This window comes from Carcharodon carcharias, chromosome 16 (genome assembly GCF_017639515.1).
Source record: "Carcharodon carcharias isolate sCarCar2 chromosome 16, sCarCar2.pri, whole genome shotgun sequence".
Classification (NCBI taxonomy): Eukaryota; Metazoa; Chordata; class Chondrichthyes; order Lamniformes; family Lamnidae; genus Carcharodon; species Carcharodon carcharias.
The window spans coordinates 113,703,162-113,722,334 of record NC_054482.1 but is presented as its reverse complement, the minus strand read 5'-3'; the positions used below and the strand labels follow the sequence as shown (position 1 = coordinate 113,722,334).

The following is a 19,173-nucleotide window of genomic DNA, read 5'->3' as shown; positions in this document are numbered from 1 at the left end:
GCCACTCAGCCCACTGTGTCTGTGCTTGGTCTATGAAAGAGCTAATTGTAGTCCTGATGCCCCTGCTCGTTCTCCATGGACCTGCAATATTTCCTCTTGGATGCTCCTTTTCAAGTTGAACCTGTATCCTTACTTTGTTCTTTTGATTCGATAGAAGTTTACAAAATTATGAGCGGCGTGGACAGATAGTCAGAAGCTTTTTCCCAGGGTGGAAGAGTCAATTACTAGGGGACATAGATTTAAGGTGAGAGGAGAAAACTATAAAGGAGATGTGCGAGGCAAGTTTTTTACACAGAGGGTAGTGAGTGTCTGGAATTCGCTGCCAGAGGAGGTGGTGGAAGCAGGTACGCTAGAGGTGTTTAAGAGGCAGCTTGACAAATACACGAATAGGATGGATATAGAGGGATACGGACCCCGGAAATGCAATATGTTTTAGTTTGACAGGCAATATGATTGGCGCAGGCTTGGAGGGCCGAAGGGCCTGTTCCTGTCCTCTACTTTTCTTTGTTCTTTGTTTGTTCTTGTTCACTGCCCTGCCAGGCGGAGCGTTCCAACTCAACATCTCGCTGCATAAAAAGTTATCGTCAGGCCACCTCTAGGTTCTTTTTGTCAATCACCACCCTCAAGGGTTAATTCAGTTACTGATTAGAAAATATACAATTTCTTTAACTCAAAAAAATCGTTAGTGACTGACAAACAGGGATCTAGGCTAATGAGGATATCGCGGTCCATTTCCTCAAAATTCTTACTGGTAAGTGCCGGAAGGATCATCTTTGCATAGCCTTTGACTTAACTCAGAAGAAACCACTTGAACAAAGGTTAAACATTCCCCCACCGACCACGTCTGTTATATTTATTGATGCCGCTATGCACAAGGCCATGTCTGTGTTATTTGAAGGTGCAGCAGGTCACACCTGTATAACTTTCCCAATGCTCCATTGGACTGGGAACAATAAAGGGCACAGCAGGGATTTGGTTCTATCTACTTTTCCAGGTTTTTTTTTTCCCTTACCTTGCTGTGGTGTAAGGTAATGACTGGTGCCTGGATCAAATAGGAAAGCGAGTGAGATAGGAGCAAATTGACCCCTTTCCCCTCCAAGGTGTCACATGACAAAAGTTGACCATTTTGTGCCGTTGCAATGTGTTTTGACTGTCAACTGATAAAATTATAATCGCTGCTCTACATTTATGTCAGTCAAGAAAAGAAATTTGTTTACACGTTAGAGCTGACTGGCTTGCATCATATCGTCACTCAGGCTTCTCTCCTTTGGGAAATATTGGAGGGATTATCAGGCTAATTCATCAACTTGTTTGAATGGTATCACAAGATCTACAGTGAGGCTAGAACCCAGCTCCCCTGGGCTCAGAGGCTACTTTACTGAGCCACAAGACCTGCTCAGCTTATGGATGCTTGGAAACAAATGAAAAGCAAGATATTTTGTCTTTTAGGGTCAGCCAGTCTATTGCACCCCCATACAGCCCTCACTGCTCATAAAATGTCAGTAAGATACCCCAAAGTGCTTCACAGGCAGTGAGGTGCGTTTTGAAGCGTATTCACTCTGGTCGTCAGCAAACATGGAAACCACTTCAAGGGAGTTCCCACACAGGCAGCGACGAGATCAATGGCTGGACAACCTGACGTGGGCTAAGATGCTAAAATGTTCAAACTGTGAGGTACGGGACCACCATGCAGGCGATTTAGGGATGACTGGGTTTTCTTCTGTGACAGTTCAGCGCGGAGCACTCGAAGGTCTGTTGATGTTTGTTTTCTCAGCTGTAAAAGGTAACAGAGGTTATTGAGCTATTTCTCAAATGTCTACTTAACTGAATGACAACTTTAATTACCTAATTCAGCCAAACATTAAACAGAGACCAGAGTTTTTTTTTTTACTTAGCCACATATGTAAAGTCCAAAGCACTAACTCAACTCATTCAAAAACACTAGTTTTATACAGGCCATGCAAATAACTGGCACATCCTTTTGTGCATATAATTCCAAACTAACAGTTCCAGTACTTGACGAGCAGTATATATTTAGAGTTGGTAATGCAGTGTCACAGGCCTGAATTTCCCGGTTGGCGATTTGGGGGCGGGGCCCACTCACTGACGGGAAAATGACACATGATGACATTGGGAGGAACCCCCGACATCACCCCGCCCCATTTAAATATTCAGGAAGGCGGGGGCGCAGCGCGATCAGCTGTCCGCCCGCCGACCTGTCAATGGCCAATCGAGGCCATTGACAGGGTAGTTAAGCCACTTAAAGGCCCTGCCTGTCAAACCTTAAGGCTGGCGGACAGACCAGGAACCCCAGCGGGAAGGAGAAATAACATGAAACCTCATCCACCAGCGGGATGAGATTTCATGCAGGGTTTAAAAAAGTTTAATAAAGTTTTAGTCATAATTATTAACACGTCCCAACTCGTGTGATATTGTCACACGAGGGGGACATATTAATAATTTTTAGATTTTTCTATTTTTTTTCTATTTAAAACGCTGCCAGCGATCTCCCTCAAACAGCACTTAGTCTCAGGGAGATGTGCGAACCCAGGCAGTTGGGGAATCCCTCCCACCCCCCCCGCACAGAAAGCGCTTCCCGTGGGGCGGCCCGCTGGGTGGGCCTTAATTGGCGCGCCCACTTAAAATGGCGGCGGGCCCCGTTTCCGTGGCGGCGAGTGACTGCCCGCTGGCCGCCGAGCTGGTGGGGCCCGTCCGCCCATCAAGGGCAAAATTCTGCCCAGAGATTCAGATCTTCCGTCGGAGTTCAAGTCCAGATGAAAATCTCTTCTATCAGCTCCCTGCACCACTCAGGTAAACCATGGGATAGGTAGAATTCTGGTTTCACACCCAGCCCAATGTTACTCTCCAATAAAGCCAATGGTGCGTTAATATTTGGCAAAGTGTAAAACAGGCCTGAACCTGGGCGTTTCCCATCCAATAAATACGAGGTTTCAATTGTCCCAATATGTATGTCAAATTTTGACAGACAACACTCCTGTGAACCACCTTTTTGACTACGTTAAAGACGCTATATAAATGCACCCTGCAACAAATCATTCCTATATTTGACGCCAGGAGCGTTTAACGTTGACACATTAAGTGCCTGAGCTAGGAAGTATTCCTACCCTCAACATTGACCCTGAAAGTTTCACAAATAAAGCAAGTTAAATAACTGCACTTGTTAAGAGAAATTAGCCAAGGCAACATCTATAAACATCGTATCGGAAACATTACCAAGGTAAAAGTACAGAAAGACAAAAATGATTCCTTTTCTATCATTGCTAAACACGGAATAGAAACTGTAAAATGCAATTTTAAAAGGGGATTGGGTAAGTAAGTGAAAGGCAAAAATTTGCAGGGCTCTGGGGAAAGGGCAGCAGATTGGGACCAATTGGATAACTCATCCAAAAAGCCAGCACATGCATGATGGGTGGAATGGTCTTCTATGATCCGAATGAATCAAACAAGAAAATTACAAGTTTAATTTGTTTATTCAATGGATTGAGTTGTGCACTGATGTATTTAATTGTTTGATAGATTGAAATACCTGTAGGTATGTAAAAAGAATATATGCCAACCCTTTTAAAGAACTTATTTATGTTGGCCTAAGTCTGTCATTTTTTCATGAAAATGATCTCGGTGATAATTTTAAAGTTTCTCACGCCCCTGTTTGGAGATCACTGGATTACGATACCTTTATCTCTGTAATTAGCTTGGTTCTGGCGTTTTCCATATTTCTGTACAGCTGATCAATCTCATGTTTCAGCGCTGTAATCTGAATAATTAACTCATTCTGCAAGAGAACATCATTAGTGTTTAAATTTATACATCTCCCCAACCATCGCATCAAAGACAAAGGTCCAGGTCTTCTGATCTCCGGATTGTCAGAGTCCTTTCATACAACTGGAGATGCACGTCGGGACCCTGTGGATGTCCTGATGCGCTGATCTCCAGGGGAATTTTCCAGGATTCAACTTCCCATGGCAATTCCCATGATCCCCAAGAACTTCCTTGAAAGTCTTGAACTCTCAGAGTCGGAGACTTTGGACAGTTTCGATGTACTTGCCTGAAGAGTTACCCAGGAAATGTTAGACAGATTAAAACCTAGTGTAACTCCTGGGTAACTACAAAATCTACCTCCCCTATCACTCACACTGGACCCCCACAACCCCCTTGACTCACCTCCCCCCCAACTACCTCCCTTGACCCCCGACCCCCAAAGAGACCCACCAACCCAACCCAACTATCACCACCTGACTACCCTACTACCTCCGACCTGACGTGACTACTGTCCTGACCTCCTAAACACCCCAACCACCCCTCCCAACAACCCAACTACACCCCTGTCCCCTCAACTACCTCCCCCGACCCAAACCGATTATCCCCAACCATCCTACCTACCTCATCTGCCTAGCACCTCACTCACCTGTCAGCCTACCCACTTGCCATCTCACCCACCTCTACCTCACCCTTCTACCATCCTACCCACCCACCACCTCACCCACCTTCCACCCTACCCCCTACCACCCTATCCACCTGCCCCCTCATCCACCTGCCCCCTCTACCGCCTCACCCATCTGACCCAACCTACCCACCTAATTCCTCACCCATCCTACCACCTCTTCATTTGCCACCCCACCCACCTCACCCAACCTACCCATTCACTAACATTGACCAATTTACCATATGGCACACAATGCCATTAAGAAGAGTGTGTCCTATCTTCCCCCAACTCTACTGCGATCCGGTGGGAGTTCTCCGAGGGACACTGCACTCCGCATTTTCGGTAAAGCCGGGCTCAGAAGACCTGGCAGGAAAATCGGAGCCGTGTCAAACCGAGGAAAGTTTGCACGGAGCGGAGCAGCGATAATTGCCGCTCCAGGCCTAAGAATCAATTTTTCAACTATCAGTCCTCAACATGTGATTGCAAATCGATCTACATCAAGTGGCCTTATATCAAAGAAACTTTGGCATAGCCATATCACAATTATGCAATAGTTAAATATGTATCGTTCTGGTCACCGAAATATAAATTGTATATAGAAACGTTTGTCACAACGGCAGGAAATTGTGAACTGAGTGAGATCTACCTACAACTTCAACAACCAACCACAGACATATTGAACTGTTTAAAGGAGACCTGTTTAAAAAAAAATACAAGAAAAAACACTGATCAAAAAATAACTGCCACGAGTCACCAGATTTCTGGTAGTGTAAGCTGACCACTTTTCTAGAAAATTTCTATAAGAATTGCACTACAGACCTGTTGCCTGGTGGGGAGAATGGGGCATGGGGTAATGTCAAGATCCACTTCATAGCGACTTTCTTGAAAGCAAGGTATTAAAAATGTAAAGTGCTGGACTTTGATCAGCTTCAGCTCGATCAAGACTTTAGGAACTGCTAACCAGCCAGATACTCATTAGACATTCGAAACCTGCTTGGAGGATGAAATGACCCCAGCTCCTGTTGCTTTCTATCTTGAAACATGTCAAAGGTTTCGGAGATGAAACGATCAAACAATGGGATTACTTGGTCTACAACAATGACTGCAAGACATGCTAACCAAATTCCTTCCTGGGGATATACAGACTGGAGTTTTAAAAATTGGTTCTGCCAAGCAGAGTAAGGGAGAGGAGAAACATCACAGTCACCTGAAAACACTGCTGGAAGAGAGCAGCAAAGGTTCTCTCTTTCTCTCTCTCTCTAAAGTTAAAACAGTGCCTTCAACCTGAACGAAGCCAACTTCAGAATTCTACAGGAAACTAACTTCAAACAGCCGCAATGTTTAACAATCTATGCCCCAATGACAAACAAAGGACTTAATCGTATATTCTTATAACTTTTTATTGGACTCTAACTTTCTTACTTCTGAAGTCTGTGTGTGTCTCATTGCATCTTTATTATTTTTTCTTGGGTTTGGTAACTAATAAACTTAACTCTTTCCTCAACTCACCAAAATCTGATTTGATTGGCTCCTTATTAAAAAATTGATACATTTGTATTGGAAAAGACATTTACCGGGGAAAGAAATTTTAAACCCTTTGTTGTGACCAACTGAAGGACTGAATAGAAGGGGAGCCAGCATTGTCCTCCTCACCGGGTCGTAACACAAAGGAAAAGGTACAGGAAAAGATTTTGCATGGAAGATATCCGAACTGAGAATTTATAACAATCAGGAAAGATTGATTAATCAGAGGTTTCTTTCTCTGAGGAGAGAAGGTTCATGGGGTGAACCCATTTTAAAGACCTACCTCCAGTAGGTCTTTAAAGTTTTGAATGGGTTTTCATAGAGTAAGTGCAGAGAAGATTTTTCCACTTGTGAAGAAGAACAGAACAAGGGGCCATAAATATGACAGTCGCTCATAGATCCAATAGGGAATTCAGGAGAAACCTCATTATCCTGAGTGTGAGAATGCAGAACTCACTTTTACCTGGAATGTTTGAGGAGAATGTTGTAGATGCATTAAGAGGAAGCTTCATTAACACATGAGAAAGGAAGAAAGGAAATGCTGATAGGGTCAGATGAAGTAGGGTGGGAGAATCAATACCAACATGCACCTTTAGGTCAAATGGCCTGTTTCTATGCTCTACATTTTAAGTAAGTTCACGTAATTCTACCAACAAATTAAGGATAATCCATTGTCTGAAACACTGCAGAAGATGCTGCAGATGCTCAGCAGGTGAGGTAGCAAAGCTCAAGAGAACACAAGGCAACTGACAAGCCAAATGAAGGAACCTTCTTCAGATCACTAGCCACTGTGGCATTGGTAATCCAACTTCCTTCACCTATCACAACCACCAGAATGGAACTGTATCCAAATCTCAGCTACACATATCTTAGCTCACAGAAGACATGTTCACCTATCACCCCTGGGCTTGCTGTCTTTCATTAGCTCCCCATCAAACAATGCCTCGATTTTAAAATTCTCGACCTTGTTTTCAAATTCCTCTTGCGTCTCATCCCCTCCCTATCTCTGTAATCTCTTTCAATCTCACAACCCTCCGAGACTGCTGTATTCCTCTAATTCTGGCCTCTTGAATATCCCCATGGTTTTAATCCATGATTTCAATCTCTCCGCCATTGGTGACCATGCGTTCAATGCCTAAGCCCCAAGATCTACAATTCCCTCCCTAAACCTGTCCACCTCTCTTTTAGGAACATTAGAAATAGGAACAGGAGTAGACCATTCGGCCCCTCGAGCCTGCTCCGCCATTCAATAAGGTCACGGCGGATGATCTTGTGTTTCGATTTCCACATTCCTATCTAACCCCGATAACCTTTGATTCCCTTGCCTAACAGGAATCTATCTGCCTCTGCCTTAAAAATATTCAATGACCCTGCCTCCACCACCTTCTGAGCCCGAGAGTTCAGAAGTCGCACAACCCTCTGAGAGAAAAAATTTCTCCTCATCCCTGTCCTAAAAGGGCAACCCCTAATTTTGTAACAGTGCCCCCTAGTTCTGGACCCACCCACAAGAGGAAACATCCTTTCGGCATCCACCTTGTCAAGGCCGTTCAGGGTCTTATATACTTCAATGAAATCACCCCTCACTCTTCTAAACTCCAGTGGAAACAAGCCCAGTCTGTCAACCTTTCCTCATAAGACAACCCACTCATTCCAGGTATCAATCTAGTGAACCTCCTCTGAACCGCCTCCAATGCATTTACATCCCTGCTTAAATAAGGAGACCAAAACTGCACACACTATTTGGGGTGCGGTCTCAACAATGCCCTGTATAACTGAAGCATAAAATCCTTATTTGAACATTCAATCCCCCTCGTAATGAAGTATAGCATTCCATTAGCCTTCTTAGTTACTTGCTGTACCTGCACATTTAATTTTTGTGGCTCATGTACTGGAACACCTAGATCCCTCTGCACCTCAGAATTATGCAGCCATTCTCCATTTAAGTAATACTCTGCTTTTTTGTTCTTCCTGCCAAAGTGAACAACTTCACATTTTCCCACATTAAACTCCATTTGCCAGATTTTTGCCTACTCACTCAACTTATCTATATCCATCTACAACCTCCTCATGTCCTCTTCACAACATACTTTCCTACCTATCTTTGTGTCATCTGCAAATTCAGCTACCATGTCTTCACTCCCCTCATCTAAGTCATTGATGTAAATTGTAAGAAGTTGAAGTCCCAGCACAGGCCCCTTTGGGATTCCACTCGTCACATCCTGCAAATCCGAAAAAGGCCCATTTATGCAAACTCTCTGCTTTCTGCCAGCCAATCATCTACCCATGCTAACTTTTATTTTCCGTAATAACCTTTGAAGTGGCACCTTATCAAATGCCTCCTGGAATTCCCCTTTATTAACCACGCATGTTACTCCTTCAAAAAACTCCAATAAATTGCTAAACATGATTTTCCTTTCACAAAGCCATGCTGACTCTTCCCTCTTCTAAGTGCCCAGAGCTATAACCTCCTTAATGATCGATTCTAACAACTTCCCCACAACAGGCGTCAAGCTAACTGACCCAAGGTTTCCTGTTTTCTGCCTCCCTCTTGAATAGGAGGGTTATATTTGCTACTTTCCCATCTGATGGAACCTTTCCAGAATCTGGAGAATTTTGGAAAATTAACACCAGTGCATTAACTGCCTCATTCGCCACCTCTTTTAAGACCCTAGGATGTGGTCTATCGAGACATGGAGACTTGCCAAACTACAGCTCCATTAATTTGCTCTGAGCTGTTTCCCTAACAATTTCAATTTCACCAAGTTCCTCTCTCCCTTTCATCTCCTGATTTGCAGCTATTACTGGAATGATTTCTGTATCCTCTATAGTGAACACAGAAGCAAAATATTTGTTCATTTCTTCCACCATTTCCTCATTATCTACTATTAACTCCCCGCTGTCACTCTCCTTTTTAAATTCCTGTAGAAACTCTTGCTATCAGTTTTTACATTTCTAGCTTTATTTTCTCCTGGTTAACATTTTAGCTATTCTCTGTCGTTCTTTGTATTCTGACCAATCATCTGTCCTGCCACTCTTTTTTGTGGAGTTATATGCTTTTTCCTTAAATTTGATGCTTTCCTTAACTTCTTTAGTTAACCACAGATAGTGGGTCCTCCCCTTAGAATTTTTCTTTATAATAGGAATGTGCTTATTCTGAATACTCTGAAATATTCCCTTAAATGTTTGCCACTGCTTCTCTATTGACCTATCCTCTAGCCTAGTTTCCTAGTTCACTTCAGCTAGCTCAGCTTTCATCCCCACATAGTTGTCCTTATTTAAGTTTAAGATACTAGTCTTAGGCCCACTCTTCTCCCTTTCAAACTGATGTAATTTTCAATCATATTGTGGTTGCTCCTTCCGAAGGGTGCCTTTACTCTTAGGTCATTGATTAATCCTGTCACATTACACAATACCAAGTCTAATATAACTGCTCTCTGGCTCCAGAACATGCTGCTCTAAGAAACTATCTCAAAAGCATTCTAAGAACTCCTTATCCAGGCTACTGCTGCCAATCTGATTTTTCCAGTTTGTGTGTAGATTAAAATCACCCATGATAATTGTCGTCCCTTTATCACAAGCACACAATATTTTCTCTTGAATACTTTGTCCTACACTGTGGCTGTTAGGGAGCCTGTAGACAACTCCCACTAATGACTCCTTTCCCTACTATTCCTAATCTCCACCCAAACCGTTTCTACATCCTGATTTCCTGAACCAAGGTCACCTCTAACTATTGTACCAATGCCTTGTTGGATTAACAGTGCTACCCCTCCACCCCACCTTTCCCCTTTAAGACACTCCTTAACACCTTTGGCCAAGTTTTTGGTCATCTATCCTAATATCTCCTCATGTGGCTCAGTGTCATACTTTGTTTTATAATGATGTTACAAAGTATCCTGGGGTGTTTATTTTTTAAATTTCTGCTTGGGATGTGGGCATTCTTAGAAAGGCCAGCATTTATTGCCCATTCTGAACTGTCCTCAAGAAGGTGCTATGTTAAAGGCGCTAATTAAATATAAATGTTTGTTCTTGAAGCTGGAGGAAGGACAGATCAGCCATCACCTAACTGAACGGCAGAACAGGCCAAAGGGGCTGAACAGTCTTCCTCCTGTTCCTGCGCACCTGAGGCCACAGCTTGTTCACCAGGTAGACCAACATCTTCAGATCAAAATCTTGTTCTGTGATTGTTCTAACAATGCAAAGATCGTAAGTGACTAACTTTATTTTCTTTCCAAGTTCAATATAATTCCCCTGACCACATGGAATGAATAGATCTGAATGAAGTGCATTTACTTTAGAATTGCTTGTTGATTTTCTGGACTGCTTCCTTGTGTGTCTTGCCTCTAGCTGCTGTAGCAGTTTCAGGTAATACGTCTCCAGCTCTTGCCGTAACTTGCTCGCTGTTTCTTCCAATGGAGTGGTCACCTTCTTCGATTCAAAGTATCTCTTTTTCCAACCGTCACGAACTGTTGGGCAAAAGAATAAGGGCATTCATTTATATAGAAAGAACGTAGGAGAGCCAATGAAAAGCTTTTGAAATGTAGTTGCCATTACAATCAGAAAACGCATGCAGCCAATTTGCACACAGCAAACTCCCACAAACAGAAATGGGATTATGTCGAGAATATTTGCTTCTGTGATTTGATTGATGGATAATAATTGGATTTTTTTCATAGATTTTATGCTCAATTATCTGCAGTGAGGTTTGAATGTCAGTAGTGGCGGTCCCTCAATTCAAGGATGACGTCTACTCAGGTTGGTGACTTTATGCCATGGCTCTTCATGTGAATGAATAGGCCGATCTTCACCCACAGATCCTGACTTGGAAATATATCACCGTTCCTTCACTGTCGCTGGGTGAAAATTCACGAACTCCCTCCCAAACAGCACTGCAGGTGTACCTACACCACACGAACTGGAGCTGTTCAAGAAGGCAAGAAGGAAGCTCAACACCACCAACTTCTCAAGGGCAAATAGGATGGGCAATAAATGCTGGCCCAGCCAGCGATGCCCACATCCCATGAATGAATTTTTAAAAAACTCTTTGGGCACATGGGGCAGGCCTTCCCATGATGTAGTGGGGTCCAGAGTGCAGGATTCACTTCCTTTTCTTTCCTTCTCAGCCTCATCATTAAAACCCTGGGACTCAAAGGGTGATGCAGCTTGATGGACAAGTTGTCACCATTCTGAACAATTGGTTGCAAGCCCCTTCCAGTCATTAATGTCAATGGTGCTGTGCCGTCAAGGAGACTTTCAGAGTGTCCTTGAAGTGTTTTCTTTATCCTCTCCTGGAGCCTTGCTCACTTGATGCCTCTGCCACACCCTCTGGGTTTAAATGGTAGGGACCATCGAACAAATGCTAGTGTCCTTCTTGAAGCCAGATGCACAAGCATTCAGACAAAATTCCTACAAAATCAACTTCAATGGACTGGCCATTGTATCTGGATGGCCAAAACTCATTTCCCCTGCCAAGTCCCATTCTCTCAACTTGAACCTTTTGATTCAGAGTTATCTGTATACATCACGTAGCATGATCAGATATTTCCAAACGTGTCCCCAGAGTTTTGGCCTGAGCCTCTGGATTACTAGCCGAGTAACTATCACCATGCCACCCCTAAACTGTTTTAGGGGAGAGTAGTTATATTCCAATCTCCAACCTCAGAAACTTCTGGCTAGTCGAAGAAGATGGCTCCTTCTAACAACTGAAGGTTCCAGCCTCATTTTGCTCCATTCACACAGTGCAGGTTAGGTGTTAGCTAGGCAAACACTGCAAGAGTCTCAAAATCCCACATCAAAGGACAGAAATGACACCTTTGGTGAACTAAGCATCCAACTTATTGATGTAAGAGAGTGTAGGTAATTATCTCTTGCCCTTACACCCAAGTGATTTGTAGCTTAGCACTCTCGCCCCTGAATCAGAAGGGTGTGGGCAGATACGTGAGCACTAAATTTAGACTGACACAGAGCAGGTACTACACTGAAGGAGGTTCCGTCCTTTCGATGAGGAGTTAAACCATGTCCCCCATCGGCCTGCCCAGTGGAAATAAAAGATCCCATGTCACCTTTGAAGAACAGCAGGGGGCATTCTGCCCAGTGTCAGGGCGAATGTTCATTCCTCAACCAACATCTCTAAGTAAAAGATTATCTGGCTGCTATCCAGTTGCTGTTTGTGGGAGCTTGCTGTGTGCAAATTGATGCTGGCTGCATTTCCTTCAACAGGGGCTACAATCTAAAAGCACTTCAAAGTAAGCTGCTTAGAGATTTAGTAAATTTATTTTTATATCCTTATATAGGCACAGCTATTTGATTAACAGCTCCTTACCTTGGTTTTGTCTTAATCGGTTCTGTGCTAACAACCCTTTTGCTTTTTTCACAAGTTCTTCCCTGGTCTTTTCAAGGCATTTTCTCTCTTGTTTTGTCGCATTTAATTGTGCAATAAGCTGCTCCTCTTCAAAATAAAAAGTGTAACTTAATGCTCAGAATATCGTCACGCACTTTGAAAATAAGAAAACGGAAAATATTTGGATCTATGTCGAGCCTTATGTCGTTGAAATGCTTCAAAGTATATGACAGTGCAGTTGGGCCTGTTGTTAGGTTCAAACCTAAGAATCTCCCTGAAGAGGAAAAGTCCAATTGGCCCAACAAGTTAGTCATTTTGCCTTCTCACCCATATCCCTGAAACTTGCGGAGAGATGGTGGTGTAGTGGTAATGTCACTGAGCTAGTAATCCAGGGGCCTAGGCTGATGCTCTTGGGACTTGGGTTCAAATCCCACCACAGCAGCTGCTGGAATTTAACTTCAATTAATAAAATCTGGAATTGAAAGCTAGTCTCAGTAATGGTGACCATGAAACTATTGATTGTAAAAACCCATTTGGTTCACAAATGTCTTTTAGGCAAGGAAATCTGCTATCCTTGCCTGGACTGGCCTACATATGACTCTAGATGCACAGCAATGTGGTTGATTATTACCTGTCCTCTGAAGTGGTCTAGTTCAGTTCAAGGACAACAACTCTAATTTCTCAATGGAAATCTGTCCACTTGCTTCCCGAGATCCCTTCATTTACCCTATGTAAATTAAGCGGGCACAACTGAGCAGCTTCACCACGTTCCAATGCAGAACTAGCTTCGGACAAAGTTTTGCAGCTTTATCTCTTTCTCCGCCCTTTTCCCATCTCATAAACAGGAGCATTGATTAAAGATTTGGCACATCAACGGGGGAGAACGAGGAGCAGCAAGCAATGCAAGAATAGGATGGATATTCCCAACCAGTTCTTGGCTTTTCACAACTACTTCCTTGAGAGAATAGAGGCCCTGCTTTTTCAAGCAGTTCTTGGGTCTTAATTCCTCGGGGCTGTTCTGCCATTTTGCCAGATCATGTCTGATCTCCAACCCAACGTCATTTTCCCGGATCAGCTCCCTATCCCTTGCTGTCTTTCCCTAACAAAAAGATCTACCATAGTCGGTCTTGCCAGAAGTATAAATCTGGAGTTGCACCAGGTACTTACTGTCTGTTGGAATTGATTCAAGTTGGGGCGTTAGATTGAGAGTTAGTAGAGGTGGTGGGGGAGGCAGGGAATAGTGCTTTGTAACTGGTGAATAGCCATCGTTCTGCATCTAAATAGCAAAAAGCAAAACAGATAAAAATTTACAAGTGTGAGTGCAAAATTCTTTTTATTCTTCTTTCATGGGACGTGAGCAATGCTGATTTGGCCAAAATTTGCTGCTCATTCCTTATTGACCTTGAGAAGGTGGTGGTGAGCTGCCTTCTTGGACCGCTGCAGTCCATGTGGTGTAGGTACACCCACAGTGCTGTTAGGGAAGGGAGTTCCAGGATTTTGACCCAGTGACAGTGAAGGAACGGCGATATATTTCCAAGTCAGGATGGTTAATGACTTGAAGGGGAACTTCCAGGTGATGGTGGTGTTCCCATTGTCCTTCTAGGTGGTAGAGGTCGCGGGTTTGGAAGAAGCTGTCTAAGGAGCCTTAGTGATTGCTGCAGTGCATCTTGTACATGGCACAACTGCTGCTACTGTGCGTCGGTGGTGGAGGGAGTGAATATTTAAGGTGGTGGAGGAGTGCTGATCAAGTGGGCTGCTTTCTCCTGAATGGTGTCAAGCTTCTGTAAAATGGTGAGGGAATTAAACAATCGGAAGAGGACAATCCAATTTTGTACATTATGTTATGATCCCAACTGATGTTAATACTGGACAAGTCAATTCTCAGAGTGAAACCTGGCCTGATAGGAACTGTGGGAAAAAGTTACTGAACAAATTCACAAGGGTCTGCTGATGAACTTTTAACACAAAGGATAAAATATTTATTAAACAAGAAAAATGAACTATATTACACCAGAGAAAAAGGTTGGAAAGATCTCAATACAAACACAAGAAGATAATTCAATTTCCAAGTATTCCTTTACCCAACAATATCTTTACAGATACATAAACCAGTGAAGAGTTACCACTAGCTTGACACAAAGACTTCTTGCTTGGAACTGGCACATGTACCAATGGTTTTCTTCTGGTATTGTCCTGATGCTTCTCACCCAACTCATATCTCTCCCCGAGACACCCAAAATTAACCACATTTCAATCTCACTGTTTCAGTAGCAACACCGCTAAACTGATCATGTTGCTGAGTCCTATAACTGACCATTCAGTTAACTACTATCCCACTAGCTTTGTAATGTTTCTTCTCGGAGAGCGGAGAAACCCTGTCTTCTCTCTCGGACACACGCTGACTGAACTGCCTCTCAGCTACTGCCTTTCTCTGTGTCTGTGTCATTTGACCACTGATGGGGGTGGGTGGGGGGGGGGGGGGCGGCGGTGGTATTGACACTGGGTTAGTATTCCAGAGACCCAGGGTAACACTCTGGGGACCCGGGTTCGAATGCCACCACAGCTGGAGTTAAAAGTCTAATGGTCACCACAAAACCATTGTCATAAAAACCCCTCTCATTCACTCATGTCCTTTACTGAAGGAAATCTTCTGTCCTTTCCTGGTCTGGCCAACATGTGACTCCAGACCCTCAGCAATGTGGATCGCTCTTGAAATGCTCTCCAAACAAGGGCAATAACTGCTGGCCTAGCCAGTGATGCCCACATCCCATGAACAAATAAAAAAGGCAACAATGTGGTTTTTTCTGCTATGCATTTGAATCCCTGAACTCTCAACCCATCTCTTGAACCTCAGCCATGGGTCCAAGCAGACTTCCAAGCGCCAAGGCTCATAAACCAAACCTACATGAAACTGAAAAATCTCTACCTTTCTTAACACAAAAATGTATATATAAAAATTCAGCTTAAAAATTATGCATTGTTCATCACAATTACCAGAAGCATACTCAATACCTGATAGGTCCCTTGGCCGGCATTGTTAGATTCAAAACCCTGGTTTCCTTGCTGCCTGCAGAACAGAATCGGAATGGTTATTGAATCAGTCTATCTCTTTTTTAAACACAGTTTGGAACTAGAGCATTGACACAATTGTGGAAATAAATCGATCAATGGCGGAGGGGGAAATCGATCAATGGCAGAGGGGGAAATCGATCAATGGCAGAGGGGGAAATCGATCAATGGCAGAGGGGGAAATCGATCAATGGCAGAGGGGGAAATCGATCAATGGCAGAGGGGGAAATCGATCAATGGCAGGGGGGGAAATCGATCAATGGCAGGGGGGGAAATCGATCAATGGCAGGGGGGGGAAATCGATCAATGGCAGGGGGGGAAATCGATCAATGGCAGGGGGGGAAATCGATCAATGGCAGGGGGGGAAATCGATCAATGGCAGGGGGGGAAATCGATCAATGGCAGGGGGGGAAATCGATCAATGGCGGGGGGGAAATCGATCAATGGCAGGGGGGGAAATCGATCAATGGCAGGGGGGGAAATCGATCAAAGGTGAGTTTCTAGTCAAAGATTCTTACCTCTTCTTTCTTTGATTTTCGTAATATTCCAAATCCCTCTCATCCAGTGATTCTGGTACCCCTGAATCCCTTGTGCTATTACTCTGAATCCTGCTTTCCTTTGAAGTTAAACTAATGTCCATCTGCGCAGCTCCCATGGTGACAGTTTCTACAAAAAAAAAGTCCACTTATAATAACAGAATTGGGAAAATGCGTTTGTACAATTATTTAACTTCCTCTTTTTCAATTGGTCAGTAGTGGTGAATGCTGCGCTGGTAGCATGCTCATCTCGGAGTCAGAAGGTAATAGGTTCAAGGCAACCCTAGGTCCTCAGCACCAGAACCAAGCTCCCTCTTCACTGGAGCACTGAGAGGGACTACTGTAGTTTCAGGAGTAAAATTCAACTCTAATGGGGCCCCGAAAACAAAGAAAATCAGGCAAGGTGAGTAATAGGTGGTGCCCTCGGCCCAACCATCTTCAGCTGCTACATCAATGACCTTCCTTCCATCGTAAGGTCAGAAGTGGGGATGTTCGCTGATGATTGCACAATGTTCAGCGCCATTCGCAACTCCTCAGATACTGAAGCAGTCCATGTCCAAATGCAGCAAAACTTGGACAATATCCAGGCTTGGGCTGATCAGTGGCAAGTGACATGCATGCCACCCAAGTGTCAGGCAATGGCCATCTCCAACAAGACAGAATCTAATCATCTCCCATTGACATTCAATGGCATTATCATCGCTGAATCCCCCACTATCAACATCCTGGGGACTACAATTGACCGGAAACTGAACTGGACCAGCCATATAAATATGATGACAGCAAGAGCAGGTCAGAGGCTGGGAATTCTGCGGTGAGTAACTCACTTCCTGACTCCCCAAAGCCTGTCCACCATCTACAAGGCACAAGTTAGGAGTGTGGTGGATTACTCTCTGCTTGCTTGGATGAGTGCAGCTCCCACAACACTCAAGAAGCTTGGCACCATCCAGGGCCAAACAGGCCACTTGACTGGCACTCCATCTACCACCTTAAACATTTACTCGTCCACCACTGGCTCAACATGGCTGCAAGATGCACTGCAACAACTCACCGAAGCTCCTTCGACAGCACTTCCAAACCTGCAACCTCTACTACCTAGAAGGACAAGGGCAGTTGTCGCATGACAACACCACCACCTGTAAGTTCCAGTGGGTCAATATCTTGGAGCTCCCTCACTAACAGCACTGTGGGTGTACCTACGCTACATGGACAGCGGCGGTTCAAGAAGGCAGCTCGCTAACAGATTCCCCATGGTAATTTGGGATGAGCAACAAATGCAGGCATAGCCAGCAACGCTCACATCTAAAGAATCATCTGTTGCCACACATTCTGTGCCTAGAGTTGCCAACCCTTCAGGATTGTCCTAGATTCTCCAGAGATTAAAGACTAAGCTCTAGGACACTGCTGAGCAACACCAGGAGGAGAATCATAGTGCATTAAAAATGTGCATCCTCAAAGTTTCATTAAGCCCGGGGGAAAAGGAAAACGTGACTGACACTCGAGGATCATCCAATCGGGCAACGAGGAATGGATTCACTTTCCCACTGGTGTCAGAAGACGAGACTTGGCGAGAATGGAGGTGTCCAGCATCAACAGTGAGGGCATGTATGGGGGCGGGGCAGTTGGAGGCAAGAGGTCATGTGATGATACCTCCTGGACTATGTCTGACCTGAGTTAGCAACCCTGTTTGTTTCCTAGCCACAGTCGAACTTTATGCCCACCATCTTTCAGACGAAAGATAAGCTGAGGCCAGGAGTGGAATGTAAACGATCACAACTCAAAGAGGAGAAGAGGAGATCCCCTAGCATCCTGTTGAACACCAACCCCTTACAGAAAACCAATTCACTGAGATCTTGTTGTGTAAATTGTCTTCTTTGTTTGCATGTATAACAGTGGGGTTACCTCCATGGGATAGGGGCCATGGAATGAGGATTGGTTAATAGGCAGAAAGCACAGTAACAATAAATGGGTCATTCTCAGGTTGGCAGGTTATGACTAGTGGGGTATCGCAAGGATCAGTGCTTGGGCCCCAGCCCAGTTCACAATCGATGTCAATGGTTTGGATGTGGGGACCAAATGTAATATTTCCAAGTTTACTGATGACACAAAACCAGGTGGGAATGTGAGTTGGGAGGAGGAGGTAAGGTGGCTTCAAGGGGATTTAGACAGGCTAAGTGAGTGGGCAAGAACTTGGCAGATAACTCCCACAAGGAACAGTGTGCAGTTTTCCATGAAATTGGATGAGCCATGATCTTACTGAATGGCGGAGCAGGCTCAAGGGGCCGAGTGGCCTACTCCTACCCCTAATTCATTTTTCATATGTATGTTCGTATGTAACATATGAACTAGGAGCAGGAGGAGACCACTCGGCCCCTCGAGCCTGCTCCGCCATTCAATAAGATCATGGCTGATTTGATAGTAATCTCAACCCCACATTCCTGCCTACCCCCAGTAACCTTTCACCTCTTTGTTAATCAGGAATCTATCTATCTGCCTTAAAAGTATTCAAAGATTCTGCTTCCATCGCCTTTTGAAGATGAGAGTTCCAAAGACTCACAACCCTCTGAGACAAAAAATTCCTCCTCATCTCTGTCTTAAATGAGCGATCTCTTATTTTTAAATAGTGACCCCCTAATTCTAGATTTTCCCACAAGAGGAAACATTCTCTCCACATCCACCCTGTCAAGACCCCTCAGGATCTTAAAGGTTTCAATTAAGTTGCCTCTTACTCTTTTAAACTCCAGTGGATACAAGCCTAACCTGTTCAACCTTTCCTCATAAGACAACCCACCCATTCATGGTATTAGTCTAGTAAACCTTCTCTGAACTGCTTCTAATGCATTTATATCCTTCCTTAAATAAGGAGACCAGTACTGTACACAATACTCCAGATGTGGTCTCACCAACGCCCTGTACAACTGAAGCATAACCTGTCTACTTTTGTAATCAACTCCCCTCACAATAAACAATAACATTCTATTAGCTTTCCTAATTACCTGCTGTACCTGCAAACTAACCTTATATGTCCCTATGATAAAAGAGATACTGGAGCCATGGAGAAGGAGTGGTATAGATTCATTAGAACGGATTAGGATGGCAGACTTGGTAAACTAAAGATTGAATTCACTGATGTCAGAGATGGTTAACTGTGAATCTAATGCAGCATCCAAAATTATAAAGGGATTTGAGATGGTAAACAGGACACTATTTGCGCTAGTTGGCAAGAAGTCAATACTATAAATGGAAATATAAAGACGTTA

The 19,173-nt window shown here is 43.9% G+C and overlaps 1 protein-coding gene across 2 annotated transcripts in view; it reads right to left on the bottom strand.

Annotated features, from left to right (window-relative positions):
- Positions 1–691: 691 nt before the first annotated feature.
- Positions 692–19,173, bottom strand: part of spata1 (spermatogenesis associated 1) — a 65,247-nt gene continuing 46,765 nt past the window's right edge. For both annotated transcript variants that reach the window (XM_041208512.1, XM_041208511.1), the window contains exons 6-12: positions 15,896–16,043; positions 15,321–15,375; positions 13,476–13,584; positions 12,291–12,416; positions 10,262–10,434; positions 3,695–3,793; positions 692–1,774 (exon numbers count right to left, since the gene is read on the bottom strand). In XM_041208512.1, the coding sequence (XP_041064446.1) occupies positions 1,646–1,774; positions 3,695–3,793; positions 10,262–10,434; positions 12,291–12,416; positions 13,476–13,584; positions 15,321–15,375; positions 15,896–16,043 (839 nt within the window). In that variant the 3' untranslated portion in view covers positions 692–1,645. The remainder of the gene's footprint in view (positions 1,775–3,694; positions 3,794–10,261; positions 10,435–12,290; positions 12,417–13,475; positions 13,585–15,320; positions 15,376–15,895; positions 16,044–19,173) is intronic.